Source organism: Megascapheus bottae, chromosome 19 (genome assembly GCF_031878675.1).
Source record: "Megascapheus bottae isolate mThoBot1 chromosome 19, mThoBot2.hap1, whole genome shotgun sequence".
Lineage (NCBI taxonomy): Eukaryota > Metazoa > Chordata > Mammalia > Rodentia > Geomyidae > Megascapheus > Megascapheus bottae.
In genome coordinates, this window is record NC_143527.1 from 39,495,666 (window position 1) to 39,515,028 (window position 19,363).

The 19,363-nt window shown below is 41.2% G+C and overlaps 1 protein-coding gene across 4 annotated transcripts in view; it reads left to right on the forward strand.

The window, feature by feature from the left end:
• Positions 1-354: 354 nt before the first annotated feature.
• Positions 355-19,363, forward strand: part of Smchd1 (structural maintenance of chromosomes flexible hinge domain containing 1) — a 146,563-nt gene continuing 127,554 nt past the window's right edge. For 2 of the 4 annotated variants that reach the window (XR_016538836.1, XM_090353378.1), the window contains exons 1-7: positions 362-825; positions 9,910-9,985; positions 11,048-11,209; positions 11,733-11,815; positions 12,917-13,047; positions 15,370-15,484; positions 15,591-15,710. Coding sequence is in view for 3 of the 4 variants with exons in the window: in XM_090353378.1 (XP_090209504.1) it covers positions 649-825; positions 9,910-9,985; positions 11,048-11,209; positions 11,733-11,815; positions 12,917-13,047; positions 15,370-15,484; positions 15,591-15,710 (864 nt within the window). In the remaining variant the exon portion in view is untranslated. Of the gene's footprint in view, positions 826-9,909; positions 9,986-11,047; positions 11,210-11,732; positions 11,816-12,916; positions 13,048-15,369; positions 15,485-15,590; positions 15,711-19,363 lie in introns of all 4 variants that reach the window. The other 2 variants (XM_090353379.1, XM_090353377.1) reach the window with 2 other exon arrangements.

Genomic DNA, 19,363 nt, shown 5'->3' on the forward strand with positions numbered 1-19,363 from the left:
TGTGGAGAGGTGCGGACGCCGGAGACGCCCGGGAGCTCGGGATGGGGGTGGGGGGCCCGCTGCGACCACACGGCGGTGACCTCAGAGACTTGGCTGCGTCCCAGGAAGGGCCATGCCGGCCAGAGGCGCTCTAACCAGGAGGAGTGCGGAGGGGGCGGGGCTTCGGGCCGGAGTCTGAACGTCCTGCGTGGACGTGACGCCCGGGCCCGAAGCCCCGCCCCTAACCACGCGTCTGGACGAGCTCCGCCCCCTCTTCTTCCTGCGCGAGTGGTGCGAGCGTCGGTGGCTGCTCCGTTTGCGCGTCTCGTGGCGAGGCTCTCGTGGGTGGCGACGCAGGCCGCGGCCCAGTGAGGATTGCGCCACGCGCCCCTTTCCCTCCGCGGGAACAGCGGCTCGCGGCAAACAGTGGCCCGCGGAAGTGACGTGTTGCTCGGCCCGAAGCGCGCCTGAATCGGTTCCCGGGTGATACTCGCGCCCTACAACCCCGGTCGCCCAGGAAGAGTGGCGGCGTCTGAGGCCGAGGCCTCGAGCCGCCCGGAGGCCTTAGGCCTTAGGCCCAGCGTCGAGCCCGTGCGTCGGTCCTCAGCGCGGCGGCGTCGGCGGCGGGCGGCCGCGTCGGCGTCTTTTTTTCTCCCCCTTTCCTCCAATATGGCAGCGGAGGGCGCCAACGGGCCGGCGGCGGAGGCTCGGGAGGACCGCGGAGGAGACGGCTGCAGAACCGTCTATTTGTTTGACCGGCGGGAGAAAAAGTCGGAGCTCGGGGACCGCGAGTTACGGGTGGTGGAGCACGCGGACTTCGCGAGCTTCCGCGCCTCCGTGTGTCAGGTACGCGGCGGGGCGAGGTCGGGATGCGCGGGTGCATTTTGAGGCGCGGGGGTGGGCTGGGGCCGAGAAACTCGGGCGGGTCACCGAGGCCATAAACCTGTCACCGGGTCTGGGGAGCGAGGCCTTGGCTGCTCTCGGAGCTGCCCGTCAGGCTCCAGAGAGCGGATGGCTGGAGGCCTCGGGGCTGCTGGGGCCGAGGATGGCGAGTGCAGAGCCCCGCCCCTTCCTGAGCCCGCGGGCTGTCTGGCTGCCGGGGGGCCCTGGGGGCGCGGAGGGGCGGAGTGGGGGGCAGAGAGTTTGTACTGGACGGCTCTGTTGTGAGTTTTGTGTTGGTCTGGTCCGAAGTGAAATGCCTAGTAAATCTTCACCCCCGGCCACTTGACTATCTGTAGTTATTTCCCCCAGGTTTATCTTGTCTAGGAGATTTTTTTTGTTTTTTTTTGTTTTTTCGGGGGTGGGGGTGGGGCAGGGTACTTCTGCACCGAATCGAATCCTTCACTTGTTCAAGTTAGGGTGGACTTCTGTTTTTTTGCTTTTCTTTTTTGGTCCCGGGGATCGAACCTAGGGCGTTGGGTTTTTTTTTTGTTGTTGTTGTTGTTTTTTTTTAGGCCAGTGCTTTGCCACGGAGCTACAGCCCAGCCCACCTTGGTCAAGTTAAGATTCGCAGGTGAAGCTCTTCTGGTTTTCTGAACCTTGAGCACTTGGGAATTGTGGAACTACTGTCGCTGTCCAAATAAACACATCCGCTTTTGCTTTAGCTTGCTTAGGAAAGAAAGAATGACTGTAGGAAAACCTGCTTTAAAGCGAAAAGTGTTTTGTAAAGCTACGAGACTTTTTTTTTTTTTTTGCCAGTCCTGGGCTTGAGCTCAGGGCCTGAGCACTGTCCTTGGACTTTCTCAAGGCTAGAGCTCTACCACTTGAGCCTCAGCACCACTTCTGGCTTTTTCTATATATGTGGTACCAAGGAATCGAACCCGGGTCTTTGTGCATGCCAGGCAAGCACTTTAACCACTAGGCCAAACTCCCAGCCCAAGCTAGGAGATTTTTTTAAAAGAATGTCGTCACATTCCAAACGAGCCACACGAGGCCCTTTTTCAGCTACAGATAGCATTTAGCTTCCACAGAAAAAGAACTTCCTAGGAGTGTTTTGCCTTAGTAAGTCGATAGGTTCAGAAATGGCTGAAGTACATAACTGTATAGTTTCTGAAATAATTAAAATTAAGATCCATAGAATAAAAATGACTTGGGAACAAGGACTTTGTTTTTTTTTTTTTTTTTTTTTTTTTTTTTTTGCCGGTCCTGGGCTTGAGCTCAGGGCCTGAGCACTGTCCTTGGACTTTCTCAAGGCTAGAACTCTTAATCACTTGAGCCTCAGCACCATTTCCGGCTTTTTTCTCTGTATGTGGTACCAAGGAATCGAACCCGGGTCTTCGTGCATGCTAGGCAAGCACTCTACCACTAAGCCAAACTCCCGGCCCGGACTTTGTTTTTTTAATAGCTCTTTTTATGCTATTTTGGCATATTTTGAACGGCCGGATTAGAATATACAAATGAAGGACAAAAACCTGTAAAGTTATAATATTCCTGGGTATATGATCCTAGTAGGTTCCAAAGTAGACTTTCTTCCCTCCTTTTTCTTGCTGCTTTTTTTTTTTTTTTTTTTTTTTAAAGACCAGCTCTTACTATGCAGCCCTGGCTGGCCACAAATGTACGATTTTTCTGCCCGAGCCTCCCAAGTGTTGGGATTACAGGTGTGTACCATCACACTCAGTAGACATTACTATTTTTAGGCAGTATTGCTATTGGAATAGGGGCGTAGCAGGCTAATACTTTAGCAATCCTCTTTAGCCTTTTTGCTGTAATTTTTGAAATAAGGTCTCATGAAACTTGCCCTAGATGGCCTGGGATCTCCTACTTATGGCTCCCATAGTAGCTGGTATCACAGGTACATACCCTTATGGTCAGCCAGGTTTATTGTTTCTCTTGGAGAAATACTGGTATATTAAAATAGGAAACCAGAGAAAAAAAGTAACCTTTTTTTTACTATATCATTTTTTTGTCAACTGCTAAACTTTATTTACTCTTTTAGAGAAAATCACTATAATGTTTTATTTAATTTATTTTTTGTGGGTCATGGGGTTTAAACTCTGGGCCTGGGTGCTGTCCCTGAGCCCTTCAGCTCAAGGCTACCACCCTACCCCTGAGCCACAGCCTCACTTCCCTTTTTCTAGTGATTTATTGGAGATAAGAATCTCACATTCTTCAGTGAGAATTGAACCTTCAGTGGCTTTGAACCACAATCCTCAGATCTCAGCCTCTTGAGTAGCTAGGACTACAAGAGTGAGCCACTGCGCCCACTCACTATAATGTTTTATATTCACCTTTTAAAACTTAATATTGCCTAAGGTGTCTTTTTAATTTTTTTTTCCAGTCCTGGTACTTGAACTCAGGGCATGAGCATTGTCCTTGAGTTTTCTCAAGGCTATTGCTCTGCCATTTGATCCATAATGCCACTTCCAGCTTTTTCTGTGTATGTGCTACTGAGGAATCGAACCCAAGGGCTTTGTGCACACTAGATGAACACTACCACTAGGCTACGATCCCAGCCCTTTTTAATTTTTAAAATTATCTTTAAGTAGTTGCATAAAAGAGTTGCCATTTAACAATGTAGTTTATGAATACAATATGTCTTACTCAATGTCACAACCTTTTCAGCATTCTCACCCATTCTGCTGAAGCTGTCTTTTTGTGTATATGCTTATATGTGTCAGTGCCAGTGTCTAACCAGGTATTTTAAGTGCTCAACCTCTCAGCTACATCACCTGCACTCCATGTGTCTAATGCAGGCTTTCATAGTAAATATGAGAGCTGAGCAGGTTTGTTACCACTTTTTTTTTTTTTTTGATCATTTGACTTGAACTCAGGGCCTGATTCTGTCGTGCTCAAGGCTAATACTCTACCACTTTTTGAGCCACAGTGCCACTTCCAGTTTTCTGATGTTCAGTTGGAGATGAGAGTCTCACAGACTTTCCTGCACCTGCCTGTTTCAAACCACAATCCTCAGCTAATTACAGTTGTGAGCAACTGGCATCTGGCTGGTTACCACTATTTACATAAGAATTGACATTTTCATAACTAATATTTAGTGGTATGGTAAACTTTTTTTTTGAGAGTGAAGACTTATTTTTTTACTTTCATCTGAATGCCCTTGCTTGAAAAACAGAAAAGCATGCTCACTGATGGCATTCTTATAAGAAAAACAAAGCAATAATTAAGCTTTAAATCAACAACAATAATACAAACAATAGCTCCAATGATACAATGAATCAGTAACAATTCTGAACTTCATTCTGTCACATACATTATTCTATTGTGGAGTGGGTATGCACATTAGCAATTTCAGTATCGGGAAGGTTCATTATTTTGCAAAGCAAAATCAGCTAAGTATGGAAGAACATGCGTACAGCTGCCCTGTGAAACATTTTTTGAAATACAATTTTATTTTTGTTATTAGGATTACCATTTCATAAGTCAAGTAATGAGTACATTACAATGTTATCCCTTATGCTTTCCCCCATTTTCTTCCTCTTCTTACAAGTTACATAGCTTATTTCCCACATAGTGTATACTTACTAGTATGATTGCATTTGTTCACCCTTCTTCCCTCCCTTAATATACCTCCTATAGGAGACATTTTCGAATGTATGTGTCATTTATTTTTAGTGCTTGTCCTGAAATCTGAGGATCTCGGCCTCCTGAGTAGCTAGGATTATAGGCATGAGCTAAGGAACATTTTTTTTAAAGCTCCTGATGATACCTATTGTGTGTGTCTGTGCACTCTAGTAACAAGGCTTGCATTCAAAGTTGGCACTCTTACACTTGAGCCACACTTTCATTTTGTTGTTGGGTATTTTTTGCCAGTCCTGGGGGCCTTGAACTCAGGGCCTGGGCACTGTCCTTGGGCTTTCTTAAGGCTAGTACTCTACCACTTGAGCCACAGCACCACTTCCAGCTCTTTTTTTTCCCCCCTCTGTGTATGGTACCCAAGAATTGAACCCAGGGCTTCATGCCTGCTAGGCAAGCAGTCTACAACTAGGCTATGCTCTCAGCCCTACGCCTTCACTTCTAATAATGCCCTTTTTTGGGGGCGGGGAAGTTATGGGGCTTGAACTTGGCCTGGGTGCTGTCCTTCAGCTCTTCAGCTCAAGGCTACCTCCCTACCCTTGAGCCAAGCCCCACTTCCCATTTTCTAAACGTTAATTGGAGATAAGGGTCTCGGGTTCTTTAGTAGCCGGGTTGGCTTTGAACATTGATCCTCAGATCTCAGCCTCCTGAGTAGAATTACAAGCGTGAGCCACTGCACACTTAATGATACCTATTTTAACACTTGATCTTAGCCAAAAGGCACAAGTTTTATATATTTTCTTCCTTTGTTTTATTTTTTTTGTCAGTCATGGGGCTTGAACAGCTCAAGGCTGTTTGTTGCTCTACCCCTTTGAGCCACAGCATGACTTCCTGTTTTCTGGTAGTTAATTGGAGCTGAGTCTCACAGATTTTCCTGCTTGGGCTGGCTTTGATCTGGGATCCTCAGATCTCAGCTGCCTGAGCCACCAGTGTCTATCTTCTCTCTTTGGTTTTCATTTATTTGTATTGTTATTATAAAGGTGACATAAAAAGGGATTACAGTTACATAAGTCAGGTAAATACATTTTTTTTTTTTTTTGGATAGTATCACCCCCTCCCTCACTGTTTTTCCCTCCCATCCCCACTCACAAGTTATATAAATTTTCAACGTAGTGTCTAGTGAGTACCACTGCTCAATTAATTCATCCTTTGTTTATTTCTGTGTTATTTTCTTTTTGAAATGGGGTCTTCCTGTGCAACCCAGTCTAGCTTTAAACTTCTAGCTCCCTTGTCTCATCTTCCAGAGTGCTGAGATTACAGGCTTACATGGGTGCACCTCTGTGTGTGACATCCATCTGTCTACCTGCATGTGGACATTTGTATGTTTGTGCCTGTCTGTTTCCCGCTATTCCAGACTGGCCTGGGATTTAGGATCCTGTCTCCAGATTCCAGGTGCTGGGATTACAGATGATACTACCACAATGCTAATGATAAATTTTTTATTGTCATTTTAAAGGTAGTATAAAAATTGTTCACCATTTCTTTCTTTCTTTTCTTTTTCTTTTTTTTTTTTTTTGCCAGTCCTGGGCTTGCGCTCAGGGCCTGAGCACTGTCCTTGGACTTTCTCAAGGCTAGAGCTCTACCACTTGAGCCTCAGCACTGCTTCCGGCTTTTTTCTATGTGTGTGGTACCAAGGAATCGAACCTGGGTCTTCGTGCATGCTAGGCAAGCACTTTAACCACTAGGCCAAACTCCTGGCCCCTTGTTCACCATTTCATAAATCTGATAATGAGTACATTTCTTTTTGCGCAGTGTCATCTCTATGGTAACATTTTTAAAGTGTCATCCCTATGGTAATAACTTTTTTTTTTTTTTTTGCCAGTCCTGAGCTTAATTAAACTCAGGGCCTGAGCACTGTCCTTGGACTTTCTCAAGGCTAGAGCTCTACCACATAAGCCTCAGCACCACTTCCAGGTTTTTTGTATGTATGTGGTACTGAGGAATCCAACCCTGCTCTTTGTGCATGCTAGGCAAGCACTCTACCACTAGGCCAAACTCCCGGCCCTTGATAACATATTTTTAAAATGCTAATTCACTCTTCCTCTAGAAACATACTTTCCTTTTCTAAGTAACTAACTCTCTTTAAGTACTATTAATCTCTTATTTCAGAACTAGAAATTCACTCTAGGAGATACTAACTCATCTAAATTAGATAGTGAAAATCTAATATTGAAAATCAGTATGTTCTTTCTGTTGTACCTCTTTGCCTCAAATTAAGGTTTTTTTTTTGGGGGGGGGCAGTCCTGTTGAATGCAGGGTCTGGGAACTGTCCTTGAGAATTTTTGCTCAAGGCTGGACTCTACTACTTGAGCCATAGCATCACCTCTGGCTTTTATATGTATGTTTTACTGAGGAATTGAACCCAGAACTTTTGCATGCTAGGTAAGTGCTCTACCACTAAGATATATTCATGGCCCCATTTTCTTACCTTTTTAAGGCAGGAACTATCCCTTGAGCTATACTGTCAGCCCATTGTCCAAATTGAGCTGCTTTTTTCTTTTTGGCCAGTTCTGGGGCTTGAATTCGAGGCTTGGGCACTGTCTCTGTCATGCATTTTTCATCAAGGCTAGTGCTCTACAACTTGAGCCACAGCTCCACTTCTGGCTTTTTTTTTTTTTTGGTGGTTAATTAGTTATAAGAATTCACAAGGATTGAAAACAAAAATCTTAATACTTTCTTCCTGGGCTGGTTTGTAGCCAAGATCCTTAGATCTCAGCCTCCTGAGTAGCTGAGTACAGGTAGCTAGAATTGCGAGGTGTGTACCATCAGTGCCCAGCTTGAGCATTTTCAATATATAGGTATGTTTTAGTATATATACAAATTTCTCATTTAAAAATGTCTTTAGAAGCTGGGAGTGTGGCCTAGTGGTAAAGTGCTTGCACAGAGCCCTAGGTTTGAGTTCTTGGTACCACATACACAGAAAAAGCCAAAAGCTGGAAGTGCTACTGTGGCTCAAGTGGTAGAGTGCAGCCTTGAGAGAGCTCCAGAAGAGTTTGTAGGTCCTGAATTCAAGCCCCAGGACTGCCTCCTCCCGCCCCCCACCCCCCCAAAAAATGTCTTTATATTTTGTGTTAAAAAGGATTCAACAGGGTCCTCATTTGAGCTTTTTTTCTTTTTATGATTCTTAATTTAACTTTAAAGTAGTGGAGAAACTTCCTCTTTCAGTCTAATACTCCTATAGATTTCAAATCAGATTTTTTTCCCCTGTTTTTAAATATTTCACATTCTGGGTTAGTCTGTGCTAAGCTCCTCAACAGCTTAAAAGCTTTTATTAGAGTTAGGCTCAATCTCTTTGGGTTGAAAATCAAAGAATACTTTGTAGGTGATACTTCATATCACATTATAAGGCCCATTATATATGAATGATCACTTATTCTTAGTGTTACCATTGAATTCTGGATGCTTAAGCCGAAATATCTTCATAATTAAATTATTTGATGGTCCATCTGATGGTGAAATTCTGATTCCGTTTATTTTTTTTTCCTGGTGTCCTGCTGGTGGCCCACATGTTATAATCTTAGCTATTCCAGGAAGGTGAGGATCATGGCTTGAAGCCAGCTCATACAGAAAAATTTTTTGCCAGTCCTGGGCTTGAGCTCAGAGCCTGAGCAATGTCCTTGGACTTTCTCAAGGCCAGAGCTCTACCACTTGAGCCTCAGCACCACTTCTAGCATTTTTCTACGTATGGTATCAAGGAATCGAACCTGGGTCTTTGTGCATGCTAGGCAAGCACTCTACCACTAGGCCAAACTCCCCTGCCCAAGACTCTTTATTTTCAATGAACTACCAGAGAATCCAGAAGTGGAGCTGTGACTCATCTGGTAGAGTGTTAGCCTTGAGCAGTAGCAGGGTTTGAACTATAGTCTTTGAGTTAGGCAGGTTTTTCTTACTGTTGAACTGTGCCTTAAGTCCTGATTATACTGATTATTTTTGAGTCTTGTTCTGTACTTGAGTGTTGAGGGTAGGCACTGTCTACTTCTTTGTAGCTAGGATAACAAGTTCTACAGCTACAAGCCCAGCTTTTCATTGTGGAGAAATGGGGGCAGTTTCAAGAACTTTTCTGCCTCGGCTGGCCTTTAATCTCAATCTTCTCAATCCTATTGTCCCAAGTATCTAGGATTGTAGATAAGAACTAAGAGAGCCCTGCTGATTTTTACCCTTTTGATTACTGAAGTCTGTTTGTTTCTTGTTGGAATATTTCCTTGAAATTATAGTATGCTGGGTTTGAACTCTGGGCTTGGGCACTGTTCCTGAGCTTCTTTTGCTCAAGGTTAGCACTCTACTACTTGAGACACAGTGCCACTTCAGGCTCTTTCTGTCTGTCTTGTTCGTCCTCCCCCTCTCCCCTTCCCTCCCCCTCCCTCCCCCTCCCTCCCCCTCCCTCTCTTCTTCTTCCCCTCTCTCCCCCTCTCCTCCTCTCTCTTCCTCTCCCTCTCCCTCCCTCTCCTTCCCTCTCTCCCCTTCTCTCTCCTTCTCTCTCCCCTTCTCTCCCCCTCCCCCTCTCTCCTGCCTCCCCCTCTCCCCCCTTCCCTTTTCTTTTCCTCCCTTCTCCCTCCCTCCCCCTCCCTCTCTTTCTTTCTTTCACCAGTCCTGAGACTTGAAGTCAGGGCCCTGCACTGTTCTTGGACTTTTTGCTCAAAGCTAGCACTCTGCCTCTTGAGCCCCAGTGCCACATCGGGCCTTTTCTGTGTATGTGGTACCAAGGAATTGAACCCAGAGCTTTGTGCATGCTAGGTGAGCACTCTACCACAAGGCTACACTCCTGGCTACTTTAGGCTATTTCTGATATGTGGTACTAAGGAATTAAACCCAGGGTTTCACTCATGCTGTGCAAACATTCTACCACTAAACCACATTCCCAGCCTGCTTTAATATTTTGAAGTTACTTTTTGGAAATGTGTAGTAGTAGTACAAAACATCCTTAATATCTTGGGTGGCGTAGCTGTTGCTTAATATCTTTGATGCTGTAGTGGTTTTTTTACCTTGCTGCTATAAAATAACTGTTTTAATAGCTAATCTTTTTTAAAATGGTGTTAACTTTTCTTCAAACAATGGATTATTTGAATGGCTTTAAATACCATGCCTTTGTCTAGGTGTTGCTGGTGTTAAGACTTTTTTTAAATGTCTCCCTTAATTACTAGGGTTCTAGGTGCTAAATAGTTACAGGAAAGCAGTCTTGTTAACCAACGTATTTATGTGGTTTATGCTTGTCAGTTTTGCAGAAGCAGAATTAGAGAAAGTATTGACTTGTGTATTTTCTAGGCAAGTAAATATAATATTTGTTGAAAGATCATAATATTAGACTATCAGCATTTTCACATCCTTGCTTACTTGAATTTTTGCATATTTGCACTTTTCCTTTTTAGAGACATTCATTTTATTTCTCTTTATTTTGACTAGACAATTGGCATTTCAACTGAAGAAAAATTTGTTATTACAACTACAAGTAGGAAAGAAATTACTCATGATAATTTTGGTAAGTAAATTACATTATTAAGCTCATTCTTTTATATTTAATATGATATAATACTATTTCAGTACTTAGATATGTATTTGAAATTGTTGATGATTTTGTTTATTTGGTTTTATAAGAGGAAACTGGCTATGTATGCTAGTGAGGTAATATCTATCCTTATGTTATCTTTCTTAGGTATTATTTTTTGAGCACATTTAGGGCTATAGAAGGTGAAACTGTGCCAGAGAATTTTGTTTCAAAAATTTTTCTTAGCCAACTTGAATTTTTCCATTATCTTTTTATAGCCATATAAAAGCTTGTGAGACCTGATACCTATTTTTTCCCTTAGTGATTCATGGATCTTGTTATGTAGCCTAGGACCAATCCTTATTCACAGTTCTCTGGTTTCAGCCTCCCTAGTGTTAGAATTACAAGAATATACCACCATATTCAGGTTGATTCTTTCTCTTAAAATGTAACTAGTTTTCTCCATTCAGGTTCCTACCACACCCAGGCAGATTTTCATCTGATTCCCTTTGATAGTTTAACATATTAAGAATTGTTTCATTCTTTTGTTTGTTTTGTTTTGTTTTCTTTTTTTGCCAGTCCTGGGCTTCAGCTCAGGGCCTGAGCACTGTCGTTGGACTTTCTGAAGGCTAGAGCTCTACCACTTGAGCCTCAGCACCACTTCCAGCTTTTTTCTATGTATGTGGTACCAAGGAATCGAACCTGGGTCTTTGGGCATGCAAGGCAAGCACTCTACCACTAGGCCAAACTCCCGGCAATAATTGTTTCATTCTTGAACACTTGTTTGTTAAACTTGTCATTTGAAATATGATGTAAAAATCAGTGTTAATAAATTCTTTAATAAAATAAATAAAACAAAAATTGTTTCATATAAGTGGAAATTTTTAATGCCTGTTCCAATGATATCCTTAGTAAAATACAACTAGAATTTATAGATAACAGTGTTTGGCAGTTTGCATGTATCATTGTTAAAAGATATTCAGATATAAATTGGTATTCAGAATTATTTTATTGAGTTTGTCATTTTAGTATTTAAGATTTTAATTCTGATTACAGATGACACTGTTAAAGATGGAGTCACTTTATACCTATTACAGTCAGTCAATCAGTTATTACCAGCAGCTACAAAAGAACGAATTGACTTTCTACCTCACTATGACACACTTGTTAAAAGTGGCATGTATGAATATTATGCAAGTGAAGGGCAAAATCCATTGCGTAAGTATTCCATTAATACAAATTTTGGGAAAATATTGCCTTTAGCCTAATCTAATAACATGTCCCATTCCTTCCCATTTATTTTTGTTGTCTGGGTAATGTACAGAGATGTTATAGTTACATCTGTCAGGTAGTAGGTATTTTACTTCTCACACATTGAAACTCGTTCTCATGTTTTTGTCTGTTTCCCAGGAATTGAATCCAGGTCTTCATGCTTGCTAGGCAGTCACTCTACTATTAGGCCAAACTCCAGCCCAGTCGTTGTTTTTTCTTTGTATTTGATGCAATTCATAGGCTATTTCAGGTTATGATTATAGTCTTCTGTTTGTTATGCCTGTGTGTCTTTCTTAGATTATAAACTTAAGAAAGGAATTATGGCTGGCTGACACATGCTGTATAGTACATCCAAGTACCAATTGAAGGTTTTTTTTTTATGCTGGTGATAGTTGGCATTTGTTCTACTTTGAACCATTCTGTGATATATTTAGGGAGGAAAAGTTAATGTTTTCTCAATTTCTTTTAGCATTTGCATTTGCGGAATTAATTGACAATTCATTGTCTGCTACTTCTCGTAATGTTGGTGTTCGAAGAATACAGATTAAATTGGTAAGAAAATGCATGAAGAAATTTAAATTTTTCTAAGAATAGTTAAAAATTAGAGAAAAAGAAATGAAAGATACACCAAGGGTAGGAATTCTAATTTGACGTCTTTACCAAGTTTTATGATTTTTTTTCATTGGTCTTGTTTTCTATGCATATGTATATGTACATGTAGAATGCACTTTAAAAGAGAATCTCCTACTTTCCTAGCAGTATGTTGTAAACATCTGACATGACTCGTCTGCAATACATTATTCTATTACTGCAGAATGTTTTGTTTGCTGTAGTGTAAGTTATATAATTTGCCTTGTGTTGTTGAACATAGATTTATCCCCTATATTTTGCCATTAGGAACAATGCAGAAATGATGAGTTACATGTTTACATGTTTTTGAACATGTCTTTGGATTATCTCCTTTAAGTTGAATTTTGCAAAGTGAATTTTCTTTTCTTTTTTTGTGGGTCATGGGGCTTGAACTGGGCCTGGGCGCTGTCCCTGAGCTCCTCAGCTCAAGGCAATGGTCCTACCTCTGAGACAATCTGCACTTCCCGTTTTCTAGAGGTTAATTGGAGATAAGTGTCTCAGGTCCTTTTGTGCCCAGGCTGGCTTTGAACCTTGATCCTCAGACCTCAGCTTCCTGAATGGCTAGGATTACAGGCATGAGCCACAGCACCTGGCAAAATGAATTTTCTTAGTTAAGGAGACGTGAAGAAATTTAAGAGTCCCGTGCTGGTGTTTCATGCCTGTAATCCTACCTACTCAAGCGGCTGAGGTCTGAGGATCCCAGTTCAAAGCCAACCCAGGCATAAAAGTCTGTGAGACTCTTCTCCAATTAACCATTAGAAAACCAGAAGTGGTGCTGTTGCTGAAAGTGGAAGAGCTGAAGAGCTCAGGGACAGTGCCCAGGCCCAGAGTCTAGTCCCATGACCCCCCCCCCCCCAAAAAAAAAAAAAAAAAAAGAAAATATTTAAAGGATTTTGGTAGATATGGCTGAAGTATCTCTGAGGAAGTTGTATTAATTTTTACTTCTACCAGCAATATATGAATCATATGTATCTTTGTATATTAGTTGATTGTTCTTGTCTTTGAACTTTTTTTTCTCTATAGCTTTTTGATGAGACCCAAGGAAAACCTGCAGTGGCAGTGATTGACAATGGAAGAGGAATGACCTCTAAACAGCTTAACAACTGGGCGGTGTATAGGTTGTCAAAATTTACAAGGCAAGGTGACTTTGAAAGGTCAGAAAATTTTACTTTTTTTTTTTTTTTTTTGCCAGTTCTGGGCTTGGGTACAGGGCATGAGTACTGTCCTTGGGTTTTCTCAAGTTCTACCACTTGATCCACATCACCACTTTGGGCTTTTATTTATATATATATATATATACATACACACACACACACACATACACACGTGGTACCGAGGAATTGAATCCAGGTCTTCATACATGCTAGACAAGCACTCTACCACTAGGCCAAACTTCCACCAAAATTTTACATTTTTTAAATGGGTATCTGTGTTTAAAGATGGCTCTTTAATAGGCCTTTAGCTACATGCAATGTATTGAAGGATTTAGATCTAACCATATTTAGGTTTTATTATAGAATTTTTGTGATCAATACTTATATACTATTGTGCTTTATATGATAATGTGTTTTATTGAGCAGTTGTTTTTGCATTTCCTGAATTAGAGTGGGTTACATTAATATGCTAAATACCTTAGAACTTCCTCCACATTTCTTCCTAAGTGGGATAAAAGTGATTTAGACTAATGGAATAATTTTAAAATAAGCTTTAGAAATCACTTCATGTTAGTAGCAAAATATCTGGGAGTACATGTTTTTCTTTGGATTTCTGTATTTCTATATTTTTGTACCCTGTTTTTTCAAAACATTTATGATAATTTATGAATACAACCTAGTTTTGCTTCATAATAAGCTTATTCAAAATGTCCTGAATAAGAATGTCCAGGGAAATTGGCTCATGCCTGTAATACTAGCTACTCAGGAGGCTAAGATCTGAGGATCCAGGTTTTCGAGGTGTAAAGCCAGCCTGGGTACAAAAGGACCAGAAACTCTAACCTTCATTTAACCTCTAGGAAGCGGTAAGTGGGGCTTGGCTCAAGAGTAGGGAAGTAGCTTTGAGCTGAAGAGCTCAGGGACAATGCCCAGGCCCAGTTCAAGCCCCATGACACCCACCCCCCCTAAATACACAAAAAAAAATGTCAAGGGTAAATAAAATACACTGAAAGATAAATATTTAGCCTGTGTGGATGGCTCATACCTGTAATCCTAGCTGCTTTAGAGGCTGAGATCCAAAGATACAGACTTTCCTGCCCAAATTGGATTGAAACCAGTGAGATTCTTTATCTCCACTTAACTACCAAAAACCCAGAAATGGAGCTGTAACTCATGTGATAGACCTAGTCCTGAGTGAAACAGCTCAGGGACAGTGCCCCAGCCCTGAGTTTAAGCTCCATGACCAGAAAACAAAAACAAACAAGGTAAGTATCTAAATTCTTGTAATGGTAGTGGAACTCTAATAGGAAAAGATCTGACCCACAGTCTTTTTTTCCCCCCCCTTTTTTTTTTTTCTGTGCCAGGCCTGGGGCCTGAACTCAATTACCTGGGTGGTGGTTCTGAGCTTTTTTGCTGAAGGCAAGGCTAGCACTCTCCAACTTAAAAACCACGGTTCTACGTCGAGGTTTTCTTTTGGGTGGGAGGAGGGGTCATGGAGCTTAAACTCAGCCTGGGTGCTGTCCCTGAGCTCTTCAGCTCAAGGCTACCACCCTATCCTTGTGCCAAAGCCCCACTTCCCCTTTTCTAGATGTTAATTGTAGATAAGAGTCCCAGGCCCTTTTGTGCCTGGGTTTGCTTTAAAGCTTAATCCTGAGATTTCAGCTTCCTGAGTAGCTAGGATTATAGATCTGAGCTACCACGCTAGCTCTACTTCCAGTTTTCTGAAGGTTTTCTGACTCAACTGCCTGGGCTACTTTGAACTTTTCTTCAAATCTTAGCCTCCTGAGTAGCTGGGATTGTACGTGTGAGCCACAAATGCCTGACCCAAAATATATTTTATGTCAATATCCTTTTGATACAAGTCCTTCATAAAAGAATTTTCTTTTTCCTGGTCATGGGGCTTGAACTCCGGGCCTAGGCTCTCTGTGCTCAAGGCTATTACTCTACCACTTGAGCCACGGTGCCACTTCTGCTTTTATTGTTATTCTGGGGGACTGAGGAATCAACTCAGGGCTTAATGCATGCTAGGCAAGTACTCTCCCACTAAACTGCATTCCCAGCCCAAGGATTTTAAAAACCCCAAAAGTCCTGTATGGGAACCTGAGAATTTGGAGCTTGGTTTTCTCATTTCTTAAATGTTTCCAGAGGAAAATGATAGTACCTGATCTGGGTTCTTTGGGGTATGAGAACCACTGGATTAGATTTTTTGACTTGTCTCTTTAATTATTTTACATGTTTTGAGTTAAGCTGGCTTGTTGGTCAGATTCTTTTGGTACTTAAGCAGATTATTTACAGTTACTGCATTAATGGAATGTTTTATTTCAGTGATCATTCTGGATATGTTCGTCCAGTACCAGTGCCACGTAGTTTAAATAGTGATATTTCCTATTTTGGTGTTGGTGGCAAACAAGCTGTTTTCTTTGTTGGACAATCAGCCAGAGTAAGTAACACTATTTCTTGTGAGTAAAAATTGATCACAAAATTTTGAGATTGAGCAGTTTCTAACTACTAACAGTTTCTAAAGTACTTTTCTTAATACTTGGCAGATGATAAGCAAACCTGCAGATTCTCAAGATGTTCATGAACTTGTACTCTCCAAAGAAGATTTTGAGACAAAAGAAAAAAATAAGGAGGCGATATATAGTGGATATATTAGAAACAGAAAGGTATAATACATTTTATTAAAACTTACAACTGTAAATTTATTCTTTTGACTAGCTAATAAAGCAGAACTTTTTTTTTTTTTTTTTTGGTAGTCCTTGAGCTCAGGGCCTGAGCACTGTCCTTGGACTTTCTCAAGACTAGAGCTCTACCACTTGAGCCACAGCACCACTTACGGCTTTTTTCCCCCCCATGTATGCAGTACGGAGGAATCCACCCCTGGTCTTTGTGCATGCTAGGCAAGCTCTACCACTAGGTCGAACTCCCAGCCAAGCAAAACATTTTCCAATTTATTAATAAGATGATATTATTGTTTTTTTTTTTTTGTGAAATGAGACATGATCTTTTATTAGCCTATCCTAGACTTGAAGTTGTAGTCTTTCTGCCTCAACTTCTCAGTGCTGGATTATATAGGCATGTACTGCCATGTGTGGTTGAATTTTTTTGTTTTGCCTATCCTGGTGGTTGATTTTGGGGCCCCTCTCCCTGAATCTCTTTGTGCTCAAGAATAGCATTATACCACTTGAGCCACTGTGCCATGTTGGGCTTTTTCTGAGTAGTTCATTAGTGGTAAGAGTTTCACAGACTTCTCTGTCTAGGCTAGCTTCGAATCTCAGTCTTCACGTCTCAGCCTCCTGTGTAGCTAGGATTACAGGCATGAGCCACCAGTGTCTGGCTCAATAATGCTGTCCCTGAGCGCTTAAAGCTACCGCCCTACCCCTTGAACCACAGCACCACTTTGAGTTTTCTGGTGGTTATTTGGAGATGAGAGTCTCTGGAACTTTAATGCCCAAACTGACTTTGAATGGAGATCCTCAAATCTCAGCCCCCTGAGTAGCTAGGATTACAGGTATGAGCCACCATGCCCAGCTCTAGAGGTATTTTTTAGTGAGTTTGATAATAAATGCTTAAACATCCAGGCTGTAGATGACCAAACTGGAATAGCTGTAGTTCAAGATAAAGAAAAACTAGTTTTAACAGTTGTCAGAAGTCTTGTTCTTTCCAAAGCATGCACAATTTTTCTATAATTATGATTAACAGCATTATCCCAGCACTTTCAAAGCTGTCCTTACAACTGGGAATACATGAACACAACTTATGTTAACTGTCTTGTTCTAAGCCAGGCATTTTAGAAGACTCATTTATTTGGAGAACATAAGTACATTGAATATACATAGGATCTAGCAGTAATTAGCATCTTAGTTACACAGATGTCACACTTTTCATGTTTTAAAAGCTTATCACTTTTCATGTTTTAAAAGCTTTGGTTGGGTAGAGTAGATTTCAAGGACTAACAGATCAAAGATTTATATTTTAGCAGAACAATAAATTACAATCACTTTAAAGACTTTATATAAACATATTTAAGTGAACTCATTTTCTAAGTTGAAAGGCCCGATAAAATTAGCAAAAACACGTTTTATCTTTTTCTTTTGTTGATTGTGGAGCTTGAACTCTAGGCCTGGGCAGGGTCCCTGAGCTCTTCAGCTCAAGGCTACCACCCTATCATTGAGCCACAGCCCTATTTCTGGTTTTCTAGAGGTTAATTGGAGATAAGAGTCCCATAGACTTTAGTGCCCAGGCTGGCTTTGGGCTGGCCTTGAACTGTGATCCTCAGATCTCAGCCTCCTTAGTCGCTAGGGTTACTAGTTTTTGCAAGTTACAGAGTAAAATATTTTAGTACAGAATTGGATTGTAACATCATGCATTGTATCTTGATCCTTAATTTTTTTTGATGATTTCAAATCATAGCCACATTAATCATAATTCTTTAAAACTTCAATTTATGTTATATTTGAGACCTACTAATGTATTCTACTTGATGAATTTTCTAGTTTGTCTTGTTCATTTTTTTCCACTTTATAGCAGTTAGGACAAATCTTAGTCTGCAGATTTTTTTCTTTGTCTAAAACTATTTTGTCTTCACTTATCTGTTCTTTCTAAAAAACATATCCTCATAACTCCCTATATATTTCCTACTTAAAAAGACCTTCTTCCATTCTGGGACTTGAACTTACCTTTTTGGTTGGTTAGTTAGAAATAGTCTCTCAAATTTTTCTGCCCATTCTATCTGTAAACTTTAGTCATCAGATCTGAGCTTCCAGAGTAGTTAGGATTACAGCATGCATAGGTGTCCATCAAGAGAGATCAGTTGTATGAGATCCTTCTTTGTTATCCCATTTTTTGTTTAATTTGCTTTTTACAAAATTTTTGAATTTACACGAAACCTTTTCTAAGAAAATTATGTGATTTTAGTAGTCTTATTTTAATGAAAAGAAAATCTCAATCTTTCTGCATGACAGTTTACAAAACTCTTAACTTGTTCTTATAGTAATTAGAATATCTTTGCTCAGGAATGGAATTGGAGCATTTGGCTAAAAAGAAAACAAACCTTTTTTCCTCCCAGTCTTGGGGATTGAACTCAGGGCCCGGGGATTGAACTCAGGGCCCGAGCATTGTCCTTAGGCTTTCCTGAAGGCTAGCACTCTACCACATGAGCCACAGTACCACTTCAGGCTTTTCTGTATATGTGGTACCAAGGAATGGAACCCTGGTCTTCTTGCATTCTAGACAATCACTCTACCGCCTGGGTGCTATCTCTAGATCTTTAGTTTAAGGCTACAGCTTTGGTTTTCTGGTGGTTAATTGGAGGTAAGAGTCTCACGGACTTTCGTGCCTGGGCTGGCTTTGAACCAGGATCCTCTGATCTCAGCCTCCTGATTAGCTAGGATAGGCGTGAGCCACTGTTGCCCAACATATTGAATCTTTTCATACTGCAAAATTTGTCAGCACTGTTTCCTATACAGCTCCATTTAGAAAGATTCAAGGAAGTCAGTTAAGATAAAACTAGGCAACGTCTGTTAATATGAATCTCTTTAGCCATACCAGGAAATACTCAGGGTTTCTTATAAGATACTGGGAGTGGACTGGTTGTGGCTCAAATAGTGGGAACTCTATGGCATCTTTAATTAAATTCTCAGGCACTGCCATTTCTGAAGTGGATCCCTCCCATTTCCCCCCAACCCCCCACTAGAACAGTCCTTTTTCCAAGTGTTTTGTGTTTCCCTCATGGTAGCAGAAACATATTTTTGTATATCCTGGACTCTTTCTTTTTCTTTTTTCTTTTTCTTTTTTTTGCCAGTCCTGTGCTTGAGTTCAGGACCTCATCACTGTCCTTGGACTTTCTCAAGGCTAGAGCTCTACCACTTGAGCCTCAGCACCACTTCCATTTTTTTTTCTATGTATGTGGTACTGAGGAATCGAACCCAGATCTTTGTGCATGTTAGGTAAGCACTCTACCACTAGGCCAATCCTCCCTCCCCCGCAGCCCCTTAAAGCATTTGGCCTTCCATGCTTTGGATTTCCACATTTATAGCATTTCTTCTTTAAGTCTACTGGAATCAGTTGGCTGTTTAAAGTTGCCACAGGTTCTTCCAGGAGATTGTCCTTTTGAGAGAAATTACAGCCAGTATTGACCTTGCTTTTCAGCGAATAATTGGCCTGTCATTATCCTCAAAGGCCAAATGTACTAACTTTTTAAATGGCTTAGGAGTCCTGTCTTTGGTTTTTGTAGGATTTTTAACTTTTCCTTTAGTGATATCCTTAAGATATCATCATTGGCTGCCTTGTGCATTATTCTTTCAATATGTAATTTTTA